Source organism: Patagioenas fasciata, chromosome 20 (genome assembly GCF_037038585.1).
Source record: "Patagioenas fasciata isolate bPatFas1 chromosome 20, bPatFas1.hap1, whole genome shotgun sequence".
Classification (NCBI taxonomy): Eukaryota; Metazoa; Chordata; class Aves; order Columbiformes; family Columbidae; genus Patagioenas; species Patagioenas fasciata.
The window spans coordinates 9,109,939-9,131,832 of record NC_092539.1 but is presented as its reverse complement, the minus strand read 5'-3'; the positions used below and the strand labels follow the sequence as shown (position 1 = coordinate 9,131,832).

The following is a 21,894-nucleotide window of genomic DNA, read 5'->3' as shown; positions in this document are numbered from 1 at the left end:
ACTGTCTTCAAACACCAGCGTTGTCAGAGGGCTTTTCTTCGGCACACGAAGGACGTAGTAGAAGTGAAATCCCATTCAGCTCTTACCTTGGCTCCTTTCTCTCCTTGCCTTCCTTCGGGACCAGCTGGACCAGGAGGGCCCTAGAGAAAGCACAAAAGAGATGCAAAACACAATTAGATCACGCTCATCTGAAATGGTCCATTGGAATTAGCAAGATGATGCTACAGCCCCAGGGAAGAAGGCAAAAAGGAGCCAAGTATCTCTGAAAAGCTTTTTAAATCAGGTTCTCGCTAAGTGAATCCCTGAGTTCTGCCAGGACGGCAGGAAGAGCAGGAGCACCTCAGACTTGTATTATCTTTAGGGTGTTAAAATCTAAAAGAAACTATGGGATTCGGTTGATGACTTCCCATCAGTTTCCAGTGACTGTGGATGGTGCATCAATTTATTGCTATTATTGTTTTACATGCCACTGCCTTGCATTTACTGTAGACCTAGTAATAACATTGGTTTCACAAAGTAAATACAAATACTCTTGGAAAAATACTCATAAACAACCAGCTTACCCTTTTTCCCGGGGGTCCGGAGGGCCCTGGCTCTCCCGTGGGACCTGGGGAACCCTAAATGGAGAGGGGAGGAGAAAAAGCCATAAATACACCACAGACATGGGAAGGAGGAGCAAGCGTGTAAAACTGGAGTTGAGATCTAGAGTTTGTGCTAAGCTGAGGTGTGGGCGACCAAGCACAACTCCCGACACCTCCTCGGGGTGCAGGTGGTATCTTGTTTTATCCCTTCCCACCATGCAATACCATAAGGCACAGCCAAATTAAGATTAAAGACTAGATTTTGGGTTTCCATAAGTTAATTTTCGCTTTCAGGAGGGATTGCTGAGCAGCCTGGATGGATGGTGGCAACCGGGCTGACAGGGACAGGATGGGCAGGCATCAGGGGACCAGCGCAGCAGAAGCTGGTGGGAATAAGATGCTGGATGTTCTCAAGTGGCAAAAGTCCTTGGACTTGCTCACAAAAACCAGGGGGACTGATGGGGAACAGATCTCATCCATCCAGTTACTTACAGTCTGTCCGGGTTCGCCATCATCACCTTTGTCACCAGGGGGACCATCTTGCCCCTAAGAAAGGAAGAAGAAAGGAACAAGCAGGTGTATTTAGGGCACAAATAGACTTGAGCAGAGCATCAGCGGGTGTGGTTCAGCTGGTCTGCATGTCACCAGGCACCATCCCTTCTCATCTCCTCCTGTTGGGAACATTGGCAACTGCAAATGTTCTCCGTCAAACACTGTACATAACAGCATTTGTATAGATACTGCCCCAAAGATGGTGGTATGGTCAGACAAACAGCCTTATGGTGGGACTTCCCACTCTTTCCCAAGTAAAGGAAGAGTAAAAGTCAGAGGAGCTGCTGATGAGTGAACATCAAACAGTTGTATCACACAAACCAAGAGGAGGAACATAACTGCCCTTCCGTGAGACAAACACTTACAGCTGGACCAGGTTCTCCGGGAGGACCAGGGTCACCAGGGAAACCAACTGGACCCTGCAAAGAAAGAAGGATATTCCCAAGTCAGAGATAGTGCATCTGCAGAACTGCAGCACATTAGTGCCTGCCACCCCAATGACAACACCAGGAGTCATCTCACAGAGAAAAACCCCAATTCCCAACCATCAGACACAATCTCAGACCACATCCCATCTCTGCATCGTCAGTAATTTCCTCCTGTCACAGCCACCAGTTCAGCTCTGCACCCAGACTGCAAAGCTCCAGTGTTAACGCTGGCAATTTCATCTAGTTTTTCATAAATACATCGGACAAGAGACAGTGAAATCCTTGCAGTTCTGGGAATGTGCAGATTACAAGATTTTGCTTTTGCTTACTACATGATGTGTAACAATTTTCACATGAAGATCATCTCAAAGCATTTAATAACTAAAGCCCTTCGCTATTCTTCTCCGTACAATGTCCATTGTGCACTTCAAATGATTCCGAGACCAGTGTTCAGACAACAGGCTTCAACCAATAATGTGATATCCCAAAAACCCATCTGTTAAGAGAGATGAGTAACTCCCCTGCCTCCTCTGCTGTTTCATGCCATCTTTGCTTATCGCATAAGAAATTTCTTCAGCCAGCAAGCATCAAAGAAACCAGCAAGATAAATACCATTGTCATCTGTTATAAATCAGTATAGCTCTACTAGCTTCAAGAGAGCTACAGCAATTAGCATCAGCAGGGATCTGACCCTAGAGGTACAACTCCCAAATTCACATAAATCTCCCCTATGGTATTTTGGAAGCTTTGTTCTGGTGCAGAGGACCTTGGCAATGCATTAAGCTCAAGCACAAAGTAAAGCCCACTGCAAGTCTTCTCCATAGGGGTGAGTTTTCTGATGGTCTGCAAAAAGGACTGATAATTCAAGGTGGAAGGTCTGGTGTAGCTGGGTCTCTCCTCCTTAGCACACTAAAGAAGGTGACTGGTAAACTATTTCAAATTTCCACAAAGATCTCTGGAGAACATTTTTACATTGAAAAAATCTCTGCTGGGCAGGACAAGGAAGCAGGACTTGGGGAGGAGGGGGTACTTACAGGGCTGCCTTTGGGACCATCATCACCTGGTGGACCTTTGGGTCCTGGTGGGCCAGCAGCACCAGAGGGACCCGCTTCACCCTTTTCACCTCTTTCACCTTTCGGACCCTGTAAAGGAAAAAGGGTGTCTCTATTATCCAGGAACACAAGTTACCCATCTCTAATTATCCTTTCATCAGTTCGGAGAAAGAAGCTCTATTTGTATCTCAAAACACGAGGATGTGATTTAGCAGTCCCTTCCCACAAAGATTAAATGGTGTTCATGTTGTTCAGTCGTGGGTAGCCCATATCTGGTGACTAAACGGTTCACTATAAATACCCAGTAACATGGTGATGTGTCACCCGATACCCAAACCAAGGACATGGTTGAGTCTCTGCAGCCCCATTCACACCCATTCCTCTCTGAGACCCCTTCAACCAGCTCCTCAGGGGACACCACTGTAGAAGAGCTCTTCTCCATCAGAGCAAAGCCGCCCTCATACTCACCGGGAGGCCAACCTCGCCGGGAAGACCAGGCTCACCAGATTCACCAGGCTCACCCTGCAGAGGGGAAAAGAGGATGAACACTACATTTCTGCAGGTTGCTGATATAGCAAAGCCCCTGCATGAGCGTTGCAGTAAACTTCTGCAGGCTTCAATCACATTTGTCTGGATGCTTTACCTTCTCTCCTACTGCTCCAGGATTTCCTATTCCACCTGGAGGACCCTGTGGACCATCTGCTCCTGGTGGTCCGGATGGACCTCTGGGTCCAGGTGGGCCTGGTGGGCCCTGAGAGAAAGAGGAGACAAGTTTAAGAGACATTTCTTGAAGTAATGTCTATGTCAGTGATGAAAAAAGTAGTATGAGAGCATCTCACCATTTGCCCAACATCACCCGTTTCGCCCTTCTCCCCCGGTGGTCCAGGCAAGCCCTGTGGAGGTGGAGGGGGTTGAGTTTTAGTTGTGAACATTTCAGGTGGAACCCCAGCCCTCATTACCCTCCCTCAATACTGCAAATTACCTGCAAGCCCACAGGGCCAGGAGGACCAGGAAAACCTCGGGGTCCTTCATCACCCTTCTGACCAAAGAGGCCTTGCTGTCCTCTGGGACCTGGCTCTCCATCCGCACCCTACGAGGAAAGAGTTTAACGCAGCTTAGCGAAGACCCGGGACAGACACAAAGCTCCATCCCCACCACCTCCTGCTGCAGCCAGCAGCAATGGCCTGAACACGCACTGGGCATCACCAGCGCCAGGCAGAAGCTGCCAACCCTTGCAGTGCTTCCCGGGAGGTTTTATGGTAAGAAATGGGATTTCTGCTACCAGGGGACAACACTCACCGCTGGGCCAGGCTGACCGATCGGACCCTGTGGGCCGGTAGGACCTGGTGGACCCTGTCACAAAACAGAAGTGCAACATGACTGTTAGGAGCAGAGAGTAAGAAAACACATCTACAACAAGTGATGCCCTTCAACACAGCCCCCATTAAACGTACATTAATTCCCCAAATAGAGATGGAGAAGAGGGTCAAGTGTCCTTGGACACACCAGTGTCCCTCAGCCCTAGTGCCAAGGGCACAGCAGAAACATCTAAATGTGTTTTCATTCCAGCAAAGCCATATCATGTCATATCTATCCAGATACTGATGTGTGATTTACCTTCCTCATGTCCTGAGCAGCACATAAATGCTGCTTCTGTGTGCTAGAAACAACTAGAAGAACACCCAGCCAGACACCCAACTTTAACAGCAAGGGCTGCTAATACTTTACAGATGTTTACACAGTACATGAGCGACACAGAGACATCTCAAGTGTGTTCCTGGGAGCTGGAGGAGAAACACACTTCAGGTACTTGCTCTTTTTTACATCTTGTGGGTATTGGTGAAGCAAAGGAGAAGACAAAGGAATGATAGAAAGAAATTAAACTGATACTGTTCTCTGTTTCCAGCGAGTCACACAACACGGCCGCGCTCCTCCAGGGAAGCAGCTCTGACCATGTCCAACCCACTCACCTGCTCCCCTTTGTCGCCCTTGCTGCCCTTCTGGCCGGGCTCCCCGATCTCGCCCTGCCGGGTACAAAGAGGCACAATCAGTTCGCTCGGTAACCACATCCATATCAACACTGAAGCAATAGTCCTGTGTGTCTGCACCCTCATCCCAAAGATGCCAATTCCTACAGAAACAACCCAGTATCTTCTGGAAAAGGCCAGAGAATTGGCTATCGCAAGTGTAACCAAACCCTTTTAAACCTAAAACTTTCCTCAGCTGCCATGTGATGCGAGAAGCATCATTTTGCACATCTTATTAGCAGCGATGAGTGGTTCGTCCCAGCTAATGTTTTTTTAAGAATGCTCCAGTCCAGAGGGGCTTAATGAGAGAGTGGGGAAAGGTAATTAATTTGGAACAGCCAGGCACCCACTACAGGCTTTGGGGGACATTTGGGGGATGCTAACTGGACTTGAGCAAGCGGTTTGGCTGGCAGAGCATACACAGCCCAGTTTGCTTGCTGCTGATCTCACGGGATTGCCAGAGTCAAAAGATATCCCTGTATTAAGACCACATCCAACCCAGCACGGTGGAAGCAGCATGGTGGCAATGGGACATGTTGCCTGGCTCCTCCCCAGTGCCCCCATGCAGCAGGGAGCTGCTCCCACCTTGTCTCCATCCTCTCCGGGGGGGCCAACGGGACCTGCTGGACCTGGAAGTCCCACCGGGCCCTGGATGCCATCCCGGCCAGCCGGTCCTTGGGGACCCTTCTCACCCTGGAAGCAGAACAAGCAGGTCACACAGAGCTCTCCTCCACCCTCCAACTGATCCATTACATCCCATTAACATTTTATTCATCTGCTAATGACCCCTGACTATATGGGCATGTACAGCAATACCGGTTTCCAGCTGATAATTCATCCGGCTGTCTGTGCTCGCTGTCTGAAACAAGACAAAATTTCTATCTTGAGAGATAAAGGAAGAACAAACAAATCTAAATGGCGAATACTCAGATCACAGCTGCAATTTCACTGCTATAGCAATGTAATCTGATTTAATCTGAACCCTCTGCCATCTCTAGATGACAAACAAGACCTCAGCTAATTTTTATTCCCACAAGGCAATTTTTTACTGATGCTGGTCCTGGCTGCCCCAGTGCTCACTGTCTACTCTCTCCCCAACTAATGGGGGTTCCTCAGGGGGCCCTGAGCTCCCTCCTGAGCTTTTGGACAAAGAAAAACACTTGAAGTGAATAAAGCAATCTCTGCCAGCCTCCTACTTAAACATCCACTTCCATCCCTCAGACCTAGAAACTTCAATTGAATTTGTTTATAGGAATTGAACAGTGAATATTTTTCAGTTTCCTCGTACATAATTTAATTGCGTCGGAATCCTGGGTGCTCTCTTCTGAATAATTAGATGCCACATGAATTGCCTATTCATCTAGCCACTGATACATCATATAGGTACTTGGTAGGACAGATGTTCATAAAGCTGATTCACCAGGAAATTCTTGCCTCTGGACTAGCTGCTGGAGTTTCTAATAAGCCAGCAAATGCAGAATGCGGTGGCTGATAAACACTTTTGATGAGAACACTTATAGTGATTGATTGTTGTCATCTAGTCTGAAATCACCAATACCAGCATTTGCTCAGTTTGCTGGGTCTGAAGCTGAGTTTAAGTTTGCAGTAAGTCCCTGTGAAACCATTTGGGCGTGAATTAGAGGCACAGAGTCCTTTCCTGGGGACTGTCACAGCACTGTGCTCCTCAGGGACAGAAATAGCCATCCCAGCCCACTCGCCCCTGCCCGCACGTGACGTTTCACGCGGCCGCCTGGGGAGCGAAAGACGCGCGAGCTGGCTGGTGACGGCTCTGGACAGGGACCATATGGCAGGACTCAGCCACACTCCTGGGGGGAGCAGCGACTTCCACAGCACCTGCATCCCCCTGGGATCACGGCTGCTGCGGCAGCATCCCGGGAAACGGAGCCAAAACCTCCCCAGCACCTTCGTGTGCTGCCCCTCGGTGGGGCAGAGCGAGGGTGAGCATTTCTTTGGGCTCAGGGGAAGTTGCTGCTGCCGGTACATCCTTGGAAGCGGGGATGGGGTTGGCTCTGTGCTCTGCCCAGAGGCCTGTCCTTCGGCTCTTTGTCACTAGGAGGTCACACAAGCTGTCATTTCACCTGTTCATTCCTCATCCCTTCTCGTTGCCTGAAGACATTTTGGTCCCTGGGATCACATCCATTTTTGATAGCATGGATGTCACAAACGGGGCAGTTGAGCAGCTGGCGTTCAGTGGTTTGATGCACCCAAGATGAGAAAATTCCTTTCTAATTCAATTTTTTTTTCCCCAGATCTTTCATACACCTACTCCAGGGACTGTCTCTGTGCTCGGCTTCCTACTATGCACATTTCTATTTAACCCACAGCTGTTAATCTTCATACTGGTACTTACTGGGGCTCCCTTTTCACCTGCGGGTCCTGGAGGTCCCTGGGGGCCAGGTCGCCCTGGCAAGCCGATGGGGCCGGCTGATCCCGCAGGACCGCGCTCACCAGGGGAGCCCTGTTCGGAGGAGAAGGAAGGAATCATTAACTTCATCATGCTTCATCTGTATACAGCCAGAAAGAAATCCAGCAGTAGGATGTTGGAAATGCATCATCTGATGGGGTGACTGCCATGGGATGACTTGGTACCATCAATCTAAGGGGTCCTGCAGATCTTTTTTTTAATTAAAATCCCTGGAAGGGCTGTGTTCTCCTCTGGATGGTGCAGGGAGCTCAGTTCCTGGGGGCACATTATCTGCTTGGAACAAGAGCATGAGCCACTTCAAGGCCAATGCAGCAGGGAGGGTTGGGTGATTAATGTTTTCTTCCAGGAGGGTTGCACTGAGCACAAATCTCAAGCGGGGACAACTTTCAGAGGGAAACCAGGTGACTGAGAAGCCAAATTCTCCATGTCCTGAATCATTCCGGTTCCCTCACGTATGTTCACAGCTGACACCACAAAACGCCTGAGCTATTACATGCGTGTCTTGTAAAATAAAGCAAAGCCCAGCAAATCGTTAGTTAGCGCAAAGGAAATAACGGATAAAGCACCGAGCTGTGACTAACCCTCTGTTTTGGCTTTGCCAAGCTTGTAAACACGTTAGGTGGTGCGTGTAAGGGCAAGGATACTCACGGCTGGACCGGGGGGGCCTGGGGGACCTTCGTTGCCTTTCAGTCCTGTAGCACCCTGCAAGGAGGGAAATAAAGTCATTTTATAGAGCTGGGTGCTGCATCACCCGGGCATCCTTCCCACTGGAAGGACCGGGCAGCCTGTACTCACAATGGGGCCAGGGAGACCTCTCTCTCCGGGGAAACCTCGCAAGCCCGGGGGACCGTCCTTCCCTGGGAGGCCGGCAGGACCAGGGTCTCCCTGCAACGACAGTGAGAAATAGCTGAGGATCTGCAGGCTCCGCAGAGACCCAGCTCCTCCCGCTGGGCTCAAGTCGTGATGAGGCACTGCAAAAAACATACTTTCTTTTCTAAATCATCCCCCTCCATCTCTGGGAGAGAGGCGGGCATCCAGGCTTAAAACGAGGGTGTTGCTGATCCCTACCTTAGTCCCTTCTTTTCCAGTGAGGCCAGGAAGACCTTGTTCACCTGGGGGACCCGGAGGGCCTGGATGTCCCCGCTCACCCATTGGCCCGGTCTCACCAGTCGGACCCTGAGGAAAGAGAGATCAAAGAGAAGATGGTGGGTATCGGCAGAGCAAACAAATACAGAAGAGATTCAGGCCAATAGTTTATCCATAGAATCATTATCTTGGTTGGAAGAGTCACTCAACATCATTGAGTCCAACTGCTAACCTAACACTGTGACTGAACCATGTCCCTGATAACCTCCTTCAGGTTCCTTTAGGTTGCAATGGGATGGAAGATGCTCCTTTCCCTCAGCTGTCCTCTGCGGTGCCACCAGGGAACCATGCAGAGGTGTCTCCTGTGGCATCTAAAGGCACCTTGTTTTGGACGTGGCCAACATTGCACTTGACAGACTAGAGACACTGGGAACCTCTGGAGTGAAAGCATTCACATATGTGAGATATTATTACTACAGTTATTACGCTTAAGGTTTTCTTTGTAATTGAAAACTTCCTAATTACTCTACAATCATACTGATTCTTCCTTATATAGGGCATAAAAAATGGATTAGGCTTATACTACACAGCAATTACTGACTGCCTCTGTGCCACACGCGGGCACTAATGGCAATGAGAGTAACATAAAGCCCAGTGCAGAAGGTTTCCAAGTGGCCCATTTTGGGGGACAGGAGCCATATGCACAAGACTATAACATCCCTGCACGTCGGTGTCCGCTGGGACGGTGACTGTAATTCATGTCACGCTGCACGGTGCCACTTAGTGTGAGCAGAACAATAACAGTGCCATCGCTCAGCAACCACAGATCACGCTAACTACGAGCAGCGGAGACAAATAAAATTGCCATAGAACCTAATTTGCACTTGAGAAGAAAGACACAGTCAGGGAATTGCCCCTAATCAGGGAATTTTCAAATAAGGGACTTTACACTATCATTAAAGAGGACAAATTAATTACTTTGCAATTAAAGAGCAACTTCCCCTGCAGTTCAGGATAGAAGACTCAGCTCAAAGCCGGTCCTACTCAGTCCAGGACTCTACCTACAAAACTGATGCACAAGCCTTGCACGCCTGTACTTCAGGGGTACAAATTCTGCTTGTGCAGTTACTATTTCCAGATTGCACAGGGTTCTTTGTGACTAAAAGAAAAATGACCCAACTCTGACAGAATCTGGCAGCACTTTATATTAAAGAGGGACACATTTCATCATAATGGCACATCAGAGCACCCGTGCATCACGTTCGTACTGCCCTGAACAGCCCCTTGAGATCACCTTTAACTCTCTGGTTGCTTAAGGTCTTTAGGTCAGACTGTGTGTAGCTGGTCTCTCTCTCAACCTACACCAATTTTACACCAAGGCAATTCTGCTCGTTCACAGGAGCCACCTTATTTACAGCGACCTTCAGGCACGTTGCCTAAATACGGTCCCAATGTCCCAATGAGATGGGTTGGGACCCGCTGGGGTATTTCACAGGCTGGTCAGGAATTTCAACGCCATCAAGTTTGCTTTGACATGGCTTTGCTTTCCCTGGAAGAGGAGGCTCTGAGCTGTATAACCGGTGGTTAAGCTCCAGCTTAACCATCAGAGCTGTGAGAACCGGCTGTGCCATACATGAGCTGCCAAGGGCTGGAACAAACACGAACATTTATTTCTTACCTGAGGACCTACAACACCAGGGGGTCCTGGAGGGCCAGTCTTGCCTTGGAAACCCTGGTGGAGGAAAGGAAAAGAGAAAGAGGTGACACTTGTGCCAAGGAGAGCTCCAGTGAGGGTCCCAGGCGGCCACCCGACTGCTCCTCCTCGGGTGAAACCACTGACCAGGAACGGATGGACACCCAAAGGAAAAAGAAACCAGAAACCAAAGAGAAAGTGGGAAAATGTGTGTTTGTACATTTATACAGCGATGAAACAGAGGAAGAAAAAGATTCTCAAAGCTCAGCTCTGCTCTTTTGGTGGAGTAACTATGGTTTGGCTGAAGGACTGGCCATATATATATATATATATATATAAAATTTCTACTCTCCTAACACCTACAGAGGAAAATGGCTATTAAAAAGTCAGAATAATTCTTAATAACCATTTCCCTTCTCCTGCTCCCTGTTCTGGCAGTGGTTTAGGCTTAGCTCTGGTTTAGGCTCAGCTCCCAGGAGCTCGGAGGCTGGGTGACCACCCTCCACTTTGGGCACCGGCAGCACCAACCTGCAGCCCGGGACCCACCAGCTTTATTTCCTTCCTCAACACCTACTGAAAGAAACCACAACTGCGTTTCTCTCCAAACGCTGATGAGTAGCGAAGTCTCCATGACAGCTCCTTCTAATGACGATCTGAAGAGTGACAATTACCAACTATCACCACTGCAATTGTTTAGCTCTCCTAAGCTGGTCTTTAAAAAGCACATTAATTATTGTTCTTACTATAGCATGCTGACAAGCTTGAGAAATGTCATTTAGGGCACACAGGCTATTTTCTCCTTGCCACAAAAGAGGATGGGATAAAACCCAAGCCAACAGTAATGTCTCATGCTAAAAAAACTACTCAAATGCTATTCTATAGCTGTCTGCGGATCACAATAAATATCCTGTCATTGATGGGGAGATGGCAGAACATCTTTGTGAAATGAGTGAATGATTTATACTCTTATAATAGAAAAATATTTCAGCCAGCTCTGTGCAGGACTTCTCTTATTAACCTGAAGAAAAAGGGTTCCTTATATCCTGCCTGACCCTTTGGAACAGAGTTTTTAGAACTGTTATTGGTTTTCAAATCCAATCTTTGTAAATCTAATACAGCCAAATATTTCAGCATACTTGCAATGTGCCTATTTGCTACGTAATGAAAAGTAAAATAAAGGAAAGTATTTGACACACGGATTTCAAGTCTAGGTTTTCTTGCATGGAGGTGCAGAGCACTGGTAAGGCTGCCCACGTGGAAATAACATTTAATTTGTTTTTATGTTTCTCTCCTTGCTTTTTTGGCACTGTGTAAGGGAAGGGGACAAAAAAGGGACTTCTGCTACTATGCAGACTTGGGGATTGATGCTTTATTCCAAGCTGATAACAGCAGATGCAATTAACGTTTTTACTACTACTTCTAATTTGAATGTAGGTGTTCCGGACATTACAGAAAACTCAGCAAACGAAGACTAAATGTCACAGTAATGACTGACAGGTGAAAACTCTTCTCTTCGTCTTTAAGTTAATCCTGACCTGAATATAGTGTGTTTAAAAATACCACAACCATTGCCTTAAAGTCAGCCTTACGGACTCTAAATGAGTATCTGGTGCTGCACTAGGCAGGATTTGCATCGCCTTGCTTAGCAAATGCCAGGCAAGTTAATTAAATTGTTGTGCGATGAGTTGAGGGGAAAAAACGCATAATGTGCAAAGCCTTTTTAATGCTCATTTGCTTGGAAAGGCAGGGCAGAAAAATGCAAAGCTGAGTAGAGGAAGTTTGTTCTTTTTATTTTCCTTTTTTCCTGTAAAATAAACACAGAACAAAGAGTCTATCTGCTAACATGCAGCATGCGGTGCTGGGGAAGGGGACGTACCCACAACAGTGACCGAGCTGGACTGTAACCAGCCAAAGAAAAAGAATAAACACCCCCAAAAAATGCCAAAGAGAAAGATACTAATTATTGCATGCAGAAGAACACATGGCAGAAGGGTCATTTTTGCAGAAAACAGCCCACCAGAGACACACGACAGCCAAGGTGTCATACCTTCCACATGCCTCATCGCTCTGCTTTGGTGAGAAACAATCATTACATCTGTGCAACAAAACCTTTGAACGCGGACAAAGCAGTCGGGGGACGACACAGCGAGGTCCCCAAAGAGCCAGGAGCTGCTCCGGGGGTTGCAAAGGGATTATTGTTGGATGGGGCTTAAGCGAATCTTGGTGAGACCCTTGTGCGCAGCTTTGGCTAAAAGGCAGCGTCAGCAGAGAAGTCCTTACTTGGGTGCTAAGGCAGTGGTTGACACGTGAGTGCGTTGCAGGAACCAGTGCGGACAGAAAAACCAGAGGAAAACCATTGCACCCCTCATCTTGGCCAGGAATTGCCTTCCTCTCAAAGCAAGCGCTGCCAAAACTGGGCTGTAACTCTCCTCTGCTGTGCAACAGTTCTTGGCGTTTGCCACGCAGCGCATCAAGAAATGGAAAACGTCTATTTCTCCCCATTGCAGGTTCCAGAAAAAATAAAACTGCCTCTGAGCTAAGGTAGCTGGGTGCAGAAAGCCGAGCTTGCAAAGGAAGGAGCCCTTCTTGCATGAGAAATTTCTGCTATCTCAGCCCTAAAGTTATCTCTGGAATAGATAGACGTAAAACCTGCACATCTCCAAAGGATGGAGTGAGAACAGAAGTGGAGAGTTTACCCCGATGCTCCAGAGAGCCAAAGGCACAAGACCTTCGGCGAGTCCTTGGGGTATAGAGCTTGTTGCTGAGAAATCACCCCCCAGTTGCTGCTCCGCCTCACAAAATCATGTGCCACACCAAGCGCTGGTGCTGAGCCTGGCTCAGCCCCAACCAACGTCCTCCCACCTCGCCAGGAGCTGCTTCTGCAGCTCCCACCACCCAACTGCCTCCAATGCCGCTCACCAGCATCACCGCATCTCTCCACCCTTATTTTCTCTGTGCACGATGCACATGTTGACCTCCACAATCTACTAAAGGGACAGAGAGAGAGGAACTGGTGCGCAACCATCACATAAACCATCATTAGCCCGACCTGTCCTGCTCAGAAGAGGGTTGCTTCCCATAGACCATCCCATGCAGCTGCAGAGACACAGACCTCTGGGGAAACCAAACATGTGGCCACATCTCCCCAGCTGCACAGAAAGGTTTAGAAAAACCAACCGGCAAGACAAGACTCACGACTAATGATCTGCCCAAGGTTTTTGGCTACTTACGGTTTCTCCTCTCTGTCCGGGGTGACCAGGCAATCCATCCTTCCCAGGAGGACCCTATGGCAGAAAACCAGAGTGAGAAGGAACGTGACCAAGTGCTCAGTAGTAAAACTGAGAAGGACGGAATCAAACCTGCTTGCACCGTTGTGTTAGTCCCCATCCATTTTACAGTGAAATTGGGGTGCTCAGAACCTTCCCCACACATCTCCCAAAGGATTTATCTTACAGGTCCAGAGTGGAAGCGAGCTGTCCACCACAGGGAAGGAAATCACTCCAAAAAGGGTTTCTGAGATCCCCCACCAGTGTATGATAATTGCAAAGACAGAATTGTTACTTGGTTGTGCTGTCCTCTCAGTATATAGAGGGAAAATAAAGAGAAGAGCAACCATGCAAGATCCTAGCGATACTGAGTCATTAGGAAATGAACATTTATAATCAGCCACAATTTACTCAGCTATTTAAAATCTCAAACCGTTGGGTTATTATCATGATGTCTCAGTAATGCCTTTTATTGGGTACGTCACTGCTTGTCAGGGAAGCAGCTAAGACTGAGCTGGCACGGGCAATCGCAGCTGGGTGGAAAAGACTTCATGTATTTCTTAGCATGTTCTAGAAAGAGAGTTACTTACAGGGGGGCCTTTTGGTCCAGGAAACCCAGTCGGTCCTTGAGGCCCTGGTGGTCCCTGGGATGCAAAACAAGCCAGAAAACATGGTTAGAGAACCTATAAGGATTTACTCTGAAATACTAGCACTGTGTGAACAGCAGATGAGCACAAAGATATGGAAAACCAGCTACTTCTACCTCCCAAAAATGCCCCAAAGTGCGAGATGCAGCTTTTCCCTTGGGAAAAGAAAAAAGCATGTAAAAATAAGAGCCACTGGGCACAGTCAATTGAGTGGCCTGTCCAGTGGCAAAAAGCACCATAATCACAGACAGTCCATCAACTGCTTTGTGCCTTTCTCTCCCAGGGCTATGAAAAATAGGTCTTTTTTCCCATCGCAGCTCAAGCAAGAGCACCTGGGAGCTACCAGCTCCTGCAAGAATGAAAAGGATGAGAGAGCCCGGTGGCTTTGGGGCCAGAGCTGCCAGGCAGCTGATGCTCTTCAGAGCGCAGCTTCCCCCTCATCCCCATGGTCATGACCTGCAGATGATGCAAAGCAGGGACCAATTTCATGTATTTCCTCCCTGGGCAATTTTGTAGAAAATCTACAAACAAAACAAAAGCCAGGAGGGAAAAAAAACCAAAAAGGCATAAATTTAGGCTAACATCATGAAAGTCCCATTGCTTCAGTGCTTTCCAACTGGTGTGATGTAATCCGAAGAAAGTAACACAAGGTCCTGGAGGACCAGTTCTCACAGAAAACCAGAGCTCTGGCTGGCTGCACAACACCCAGGGGTGGTTTTTCCCTTTTCCCATGGAGCGATGCTCATGCAGGACACCCAAGGTTCCTTTCGAGCCTTCCTTGGAGAGCTCAGAAGGGACCTGAGGGCTGTAGGTCGCTTCCAAGACCTTTCCACACAAGCACGTTTCACCTTGGATTTCCAAACAGATTTTCCCTTTTCTCTGATCGAGATACGCTCAGCTGCATCCCAGTTCCCACAGGCTGCCCACCCCTCTCTCTGCTTAAGGTCCTTGGGGGGATGCTGACCACAAAAACCTCTCAGCCCTGCAAACCCACCTCGTCTGCCGTATTAAACTAACGGGCCCGGATCGCGTCCTGCCTTACCCTTTCGCCAGGAGGACCAGGGGGGCCATCACCACCAGAGTTGCCCTTTTAGGAAGAAACAAAACAAAACATCATTAAAAATACATGCATCGCCACTGCAGCTGCTTTGCACAAAGACTGCAAATGGCACCAAGCCCACGGTGACAACCTCACCCCACCGGCTCCCCCGGCCCCTCTCTGTTAATAATTCTGTACCAGGAGTAGCATCCAGTGACAAACAAGCAGCTGCCTGTTCCCCCCACGTTGCTTAATAAAAATACAGGAAAGATAACGTGGGGACTCAGGATATTTCCACCAGATAACGGCCTCCCTCTGAGAGATAAATGCCGCCACAAAGACAAGGTATTTATCAAAAATTCATGCCGACACAAAGCCGAGACATTTATTTTTAAAGCCGGCAGCACGGTGGTGACAATGTCTCGCTACAAAAGCTTTGCTTCCATCATGCCCGGCGATTGATGGTCACTTAATCAGTCTCTGCAGCAGGTTCTGGAGCTGTGTGCGCCTCTGGAATGGCTGGTAGAAAAAACATACTTATTTTACCAGTGATCAACCATAGTTTGGTGTGCAAAGTGGATCGGCAAGGCACAAGGGTCTGGAGCCCAGCAGCAATATATGTCCCTTCACCCATGGAGCCTCTAAGGCGGTTCAAATGCCACTTAAACACCAAAAATTAAGGTTTCGGGGAAGCGTCAGTGGATTGTAGGGTTGTGCTGGTCCCTGATGTGTGGGTGTTCCCTCCTCTTCTGGCCCTTAATTCGTGCATGGACTCGATGTCCTGCTGAAATGTGGGCCAACGCATTTTTAGGACCTGTGCCTATACTTTATGGTTGGGTTATGAGCTGTTTGGATGGGCAATGGAGCTCAGGAAGGCTCAGCTTTCAAAATACAACAGAGAAATGAGAGAAGGGAAATGGAGGGGAACGAACCAGTCAGTCTCTTACACCAACACTTTTTAGGACACAATTCCAATAGTCTCCCCAAATCCTTACCTTTGGGCCAGGCTTCCCAGTGCTTCCCCTAGGGCCTCTTTCCCCACGTGGACCCTTAAAAAGACATAAAATATGACATTTTAGCCCTTTTGCTACCCACAGCTCTACACTGTGATCAGGCAAAGCACCCAAGAGAATCACACAATGGTTTGGGTTGGAAGGGACCTACAAAGCTCATCCGGTCCAACCACCACCATGAGCAGGGACATCCTCACTCAGATCTGGTTGCTCAGAGCTGCACCAGGTCAACAACCCATCCCACCAGCAGCAAGGGATGACAGGAGCCTTTGTCACAGCCACCAAAGGTCTGGTGACTTTAAACCATGTTCACCAGTGAGCCCCAGCCCCAAATCACTGCGTCTCCTCTGCTCAGCTTGAACTGTGAACAGTCAGATTCCACCCAGCGAGGATGTAAATCAGATCCCACTTTCCCCCCGTCTTAACGAGCTTTCAGAAGGCAGGAGAATGACAAAATGGATCCTTACTGTTGGACCGCGTTGCCCCCTTGGACCCGGTTTGCCAGGTGTCCCCTGAAACGAAACAAAATGAAGAGGAGTTAGCGGCATCATGGGCTGAGCTCGCAGCAGATGAACCCGCAATGGAGCGTGTTGCGCACAAACCGCCCCCAAAACCTCCTGTTCTCTTTTGCCATGGAAAGGACAACAGCAGGTTTATTTTTGGCTCCTAATTCTTTATTTGTTTTCCTTTATAATGCTTGGCCAGGCCTGGATGGCAATTCCCATGCCCAGACAACACCTCCCATCTGAGGGAAGGAATCTCTTAATAAAAAGTATCACAAGCCCTTTCAAACACCACAAAGGCTTTCAAAGATGAGGCCACCCATTGGACTTTGCAGTCTCCTGAAACACCAGCCAGCGCACCAGCGCCAGCAGAAAACCCCCTTATCTTTACTTCCCAAACCCTAAAATCTCTTTTCCCACTGATTTTTGGTGGTCCCTTCGCTCAGCTCCCAAGGTGGGAGCAGGGCAGGTTGGCTCCCACCGACACACAAGCATTGCAAGACTGTTAAATATTTAAGGAATAACAGCGGCAGAGCTCCTGCCCCAAGCAGTTATTTTATGCCGCTCAAGCCAATTAAGCCGCCCCACATATTTACAAATCTTTCTTCATCTCCGCGAACTTTGCGCTAAACAAGTAATTTCAGACATTGTTTTGCAGCAACGACAAAGCAGCGGGCTTATGAGATCTGACAGATGCACTCAGCTTCCCCTAATGGGGGACTGTGATTAATCCTGACAGAGAAAAGACAGAGACGGCTGGGGCCTAAATCTGGCAGCACGTTAAGCTCCATTACCCTGTGCCTAAAAGAAAACTAATGGCTTAGAGCTTGTTCCCTGAAAACGCTGTTTAGGCTTCTGTCAAGTTACCAAAAAAATACCCATAGTTTTCATCTTATTTTTTGGGCCTGAAGTCCACTATTGTTACCAGTCACCTGCTAAAGGAAGGAAGAAAAAACCTTGCTTTCTGTGTAACAAGCACAGAACGCTTAAAGTATCACTTGCCATTTTCTGCCCCAAATCCATCATCTCACAATCTTGCTTTCTCGTATTTGGCGTTCATTAGCCAGGAGAACATAAAAACAGGAGCTAGGAAACTTTACAATCAACTTCAAGCTACTAAAATTAGTCCTGCTAAACCTTCCTCGTTCTGCAGCTCCATTTAATAAACCCTGCTGGCATACTTTTCTTTAATTAATTAAAAAAAATCACTTTAAAATACTCCAGCTAGTTTTTCTTTAACTACGGGAGGTTAAATTCAGAGCCAGTGGAGAGGAGCGTGTGCCACCTCCCCGCAGGTAGCCCCGCGCACTCCTTTCCTCCTCCAATTTCATTTTTAAGCAAAAATTTCTGCTGCTTATTGCTATCGTTAATCATGCATACTGCACCGCGTAACGTCGCAAAGAATTTATATAGCACTGCAAATGCACGCCGACCTATATTTTTCAGGGATAGCGAGGGAAAGGCATCTAAATTCAGATTATTTTCTAGGCACCCAAAATAAATGATGTGGATTTCAGTCCCTCCACACACTCCCCAGGGTCTGTCAGAGTGGACGAGCGGGGAGATCTATTACCCTGCGCTAATGGCAGAGGCCTATTAGCTCTAAAAATAAGACCCACTTATTCACATCTAACTATTGATTTTATGAGCAAGGTTTGAAAACATCCAGGCAAGTTCACCCCAGCTTGTCCCTGGCTGCAGGGACCAGGACGAGCAACCGTTCGCCAAAACTATCGTTGTATTTAACAGGTCACACATCTCTGAAAACACCAAATATTTTATTTTATATTTTTATTTCCTCCCCATTTTTATTTTGCCAGCCCTTTTGTGCAGCTGAGCAGCCAGGAGCTTTGGGATCCTTAGTGGCTGTGGGTTCTGACGGCACCAAAATTCAGGATCTGTTTGCACCATTCCCTATTTAATTTCACCCTATTTAATTACTTAAGGACTTGGGAAGACCCCTTGTGTTGTTGAAATAACAACCTGGAGAGCTTATCTCAATTCCTGGGTGATGATGATTGCCAAGGGAAACATATGATTCATATTATTGGGATACAAACAATTGGATAGTGTAATACTAACACCTTGTAAAAAGAAAAGATAAATGAATTTTGACTGTTTCAGCTGCAAATTGGGTTACCCCACAATAGAAACTTAGAAACTCTCTATCTTGACTATATGCAGACATACTCATGAATAATAGCAAATTTAGCAGTCCCAAGAAAAAACAGAGGGGGCTTTATCAAGTCTAACTCAACAAGGTTTAAATTAAGTTGATGGTCTCTATTTAGTTTGTGTGTGCGATCCCAGCTCAGTCTATCGTTCTGTGTATCGTTACTTTTCACTTATTTCAAATTGGATACTTAGAAGTAAAAAAAAGAGGATACCAAACCGGTTACTGAAAATCAGTATTTTGCTGCTCTTAAAATATTTCCAAGCTGGGCTCCTTGTAGTAAAGGGATTTGTCCACGAAACTTTTCTCCCTCCCATGCATACTGATTAAACAAGCACACTGCTGGTCTGGGTGTGGAATGGCACAAATGTTAAAATCACAAAGTAGAGAGAAAAAACAAATTACCATAATTAATAATAAATACTGCTGAATTTGTCTTTTATTGTTTTATTATTATTACCTCGGTCCTAAAGCTGGGGCCTTTCCCAATACACCTGCTCCCTCCCCTCAATCCCTTTCAGGTTGGACATGGCCAAAATTCAACCAGCTTAATGCTTGGGGTTTTTTCCCCATCTTACAAATCCCAGAATGTCAGGGGTTGAAGGGCCCTGGAAAGCTCATCCAGTGCAATCCCCCCATGGAGCAGGAACACCCAGCTGAGGTTCCACAGGAAGGTGTCCAGGCGGGTTTGAATGTCTGCAGAGAAGGAGACTCCACAACCTCCCTGGGCAGCCTGGGCCAGGCTCTGACACCCTCACCATGAAGAAGTTTCTTCTCAAATTTAAGTGGAACCTTTTGTGTTCCAGTTTGTACCCATTACCCCTTGTCCCATCATTGGTTCATCAGCTCCTGGTACCTGCTCCACTCCCCAAAAGGTTTCCCACCCAGCGGGGTCTGAGTCTCCATCCCTCCCGAATAAAATGAGCAGATGGAGCAAGAGGGATGTGGATGCTCGGGGATGCAAAGCAACACATCTCCTGTTTTAAACCACCCAAAAATTCAGCCCAAGGATTTTATTGCTGTATATTCGAGAAGGCGGGTGGTAATTATAGGGCTGCAGTGAATTCAAGGCTGTTGGAGCAGCTGCCTTATTCACAGCCTCCCTCCTCTCACAGAGGGAGGGGAGAGGATGCTACACTTGTACTTTAGAATGAAATCAAAATTACTCAGTGGAAAAAAAATAAAAGGGGGAGTGGGTATAAACCAAATTTCAGTGGTGTGATATTAATGCAGTGCAAAGTGATTTATATTTTCCGGGCTCCTATCAAACACGTCTGCTAGAAGTCATTTGTATTTAAATGAGAGTAAAAAGGAAACTAATTCCACTTGCTCTTCACTCCCTCCCTTTTAATCCCTGTGACCAGAGCTGGTGCAGAAAATTACTTCATGTTTCTACTCTGGATCCCCTAATTCAAGCACAAATAAAGTCACCAGTGTATTCAGACATTCCCTACTCAGGAGCAAAGATGTGGGATGAGAGGGAGGGACAAGTCTGGAGGATGGACCCCCCACATTTTAAGGGTGTTTATGAATTTACAACAACTTTCATTATATAAAGGAGGAACTTGGAAGAGTGTTTTCAGCTATGCCTTTGAATCTCAAGTTAGGTTAAAGATGGGTCTCGCTGCTTCTGAACAGATTCACCCATCTCTAGTAATTACTGTTAATTAAAAGATCTTCATGCCCTGAGCGATGTCTGACAGCGCGGGAAGGATCCAGCTTCAGAGAAATCTCTTCAAAATATCTTGAGGGAAAAATTTCCCGTGTTTAATTGGAAAGCTGCTGTCTGCAGAGCTGCCTGGGCTATTACAGGACTCTCCTCTCCCAACACCCGGCATCAGGAGCCTCTTGCCTGGGATGTGAGGGGTGGGATGAGGCTTTTTGGGCAACCCCTTGGTGCAAAACCAACCCAGCAGCTGCTGGCAAGGGAGCATTCCCCACGTCCTGCCCAAGGACCTTCATTTGGAGGGGAAAAACAAGCAGGAAAGCACCTCAAAGCGGCTCTTACCCGTGTGCCCTTCTCTCCGTTGGCGCCTGGAAATCCTGGGAAGCCGATAGAGCCCTTGGAGGGGGGGGAAGAAAAGAGAGACAAAGTGGTTCAGGACACCACGAGGAGCAGCTCTGCCTGGAATAACCCCCAGTGAGCACCCACGGATATCTAAACCTTTTTTTAACCTTCCCTTAATAAAACCAAACCCAAAGACAGACCCGAAATGACCTCAGAAACTAAATTTCATCCAAAAATAACACCACCAACAAGGTCCATGCCTCGTTATGAGTCACTGCAGAGGTCCAAGCCCACGGTTGTACCGGGTGCCTGGGGAACAGGCAAGTTTTTGGCTTTTAGCTCCTAAGTCACTACATATTGTACATGAAAATTTAACTCCTGGTTTGTTCCTTTCTGATGTGAGTGCCTGGAGAGTAGCTGCTGCTGCTCTTAAAATATGGATTAGATGAAGAAATGCAAAAAAACCCACCCCTTCCCCAGATATAAAATGCAAATTTAAAATTAAACCATCAACACCACAACCAGGAAACAATCTCTTGCAGATAATTATGTCTCTAGTGTTAAACAAGCCTGTGTTTTTTCTTTTTTCAAGCAATGAACATGAATAATAAAATATTTTTCTTAAAGTTAACAAAGACATAGGTTCCCAAAGCCTCCAGGGCATGTAAAAACCCGGCTGCAGCCTTCGTCTGTGTAGTGGAATTAGCAGTTTTAATTTAAAAAGAACATCTTCAAATGGCCCAAACGAAGGTGGGCGTGCAGATAAGCTACAAAGGACGTTTGCGAATCTGCAAACGGCAATTTTACTTTAATTTCAGGGAAACCCTGGTTCATTAGCCGTTTTCCTTAATTAATTAGTTAACACTAGTGCAGAGCTTTGAAGATATAAAACTTAATGCACGGAGAAGGACTATCGTGCCTGTTACTAGCACAAAGCTCATGTGGACCCTGCTTCTACCCATCGCTGCTGCAGCCCCCGTCCCACCACTGTGCAGGAGACCCAAGTGATGCAGAACCCATCACTTATTTGTAAATCTGTAAGTGTCCTGCATAAGGGGAAGGAAGGATCATGCGGTAGGAGATGCTGCTGTTCCACCTCATCTCATTAGCGGGGGCTCAGCCCAGCATCACCAGCAGTGCTTGGCCAGTGTCTGCTGGGCTCCCCAGCACATCCTGCACCAATTTGGGGCTGGATCCATCCCAGTTACCTTCGGGCCCTGCCTGCCTGGGTAGCCGGGCAGTCCTGGCACGCCGAGCTTGCCCTGAAACACAAAGAAAAGGGCGTTAGCATGGGCAACAGAGACCTTGGGAGCAGCTCCAGCAGAAAGGAGAGATGCCAAGTGCAGAGAAGTCAAGAACAGAGCAGAAATGACGTGAGTG

At 47.5% G+C, this 21,894-nt stretch overlaps 1 protein-coding gene across 2 annotated transcripts in view; it reads right to left on the bottom strand.

The window, feature by feature from the left end:
• The window catches only part of COL5A1 (collagen type V alpha 1 chain), a 139,152-nt gene that overhangs the window by 14,694 nt on the left and 102,564 nt on the right, over nt 1-21,894 (bottom strand). For both annotated transcript variants that reach the window (XM_065853747.2, XM_065853746.2), the window contains exons 31-54: nt 21,723-21,776; nt 20,515-20,568; nt 16,298-16,342; nt 15,813-15,866; nt 14,821-14,865; nt 13,722-13,775; nt 13,096-13,149; nt 9,851-9,904; nt 8,155-8,262; nt 7,882-7,971; nt 7,735-7,788; nt 7,012-7,119; nt 5,226-5,333; nt 4,584-4,637; nt 3,913-3,966; nt 3,596-3,703; nt 3,453-3,506; nt 3,257-3,364; nt 3,082-3,135; nt 2,596-2,703; nt 1,499-1,552; nt 1,074-1,127; nt 564-617; nt 87-140 (exon numbers count right to left, since the gene is read on the bottom strand). In XM_065853747.2, the coding sequence (XP_065709819.1) occupies nt 87-140; nt 564-617; nt 1,074-1,127; nt 1,499-1,552; nt 2,596-2,703; nt 3,082-3,135; nt 3,257-3,364; nt 3,453-3,506; nt 3,596-3,703; nt 3,913-3,966; nt 4,584-4,637; nt 5,226-5,333; nt 7,012-7,119; nt 7,735-7,788; nt 7,882-7,971; nt 8,155-8,262; nt 9,851-9,904; nt 13,096-13,149; nt 13,722-13,775; nt 14,821-14,865; nt 15,813-15,866; nt 16,298-16,342; nt 20,515-20,568; nt 21,723-21,776 (1,638 nt within the window). The remainder of the gene's footprint in view (nt 1-86; nt 141-563; nt 618-1,073; nt 1,128-1,498; nt 1,553-2,595; nt 2,704-3,081; nt 3,136-3,256; nt 3,365-3,452; nt 3,507-3,595; nt 3,704-3,912; nt 3,967-4,583; nt 4,638-5,225; nt 5,334-7,011; nt 7,120-7,734; nt 7,789-7,881; nt 7,972-8,154; nt 8,263-9,850; nt 9,905-13,095; nt 13,150-13,721; nt 13,776-14,820; nt 14,866-15,812; nt 15,867-16,297; nt 16,343-20,514; nt 20,569-21,722; nt 21,777-21,894) is intronic.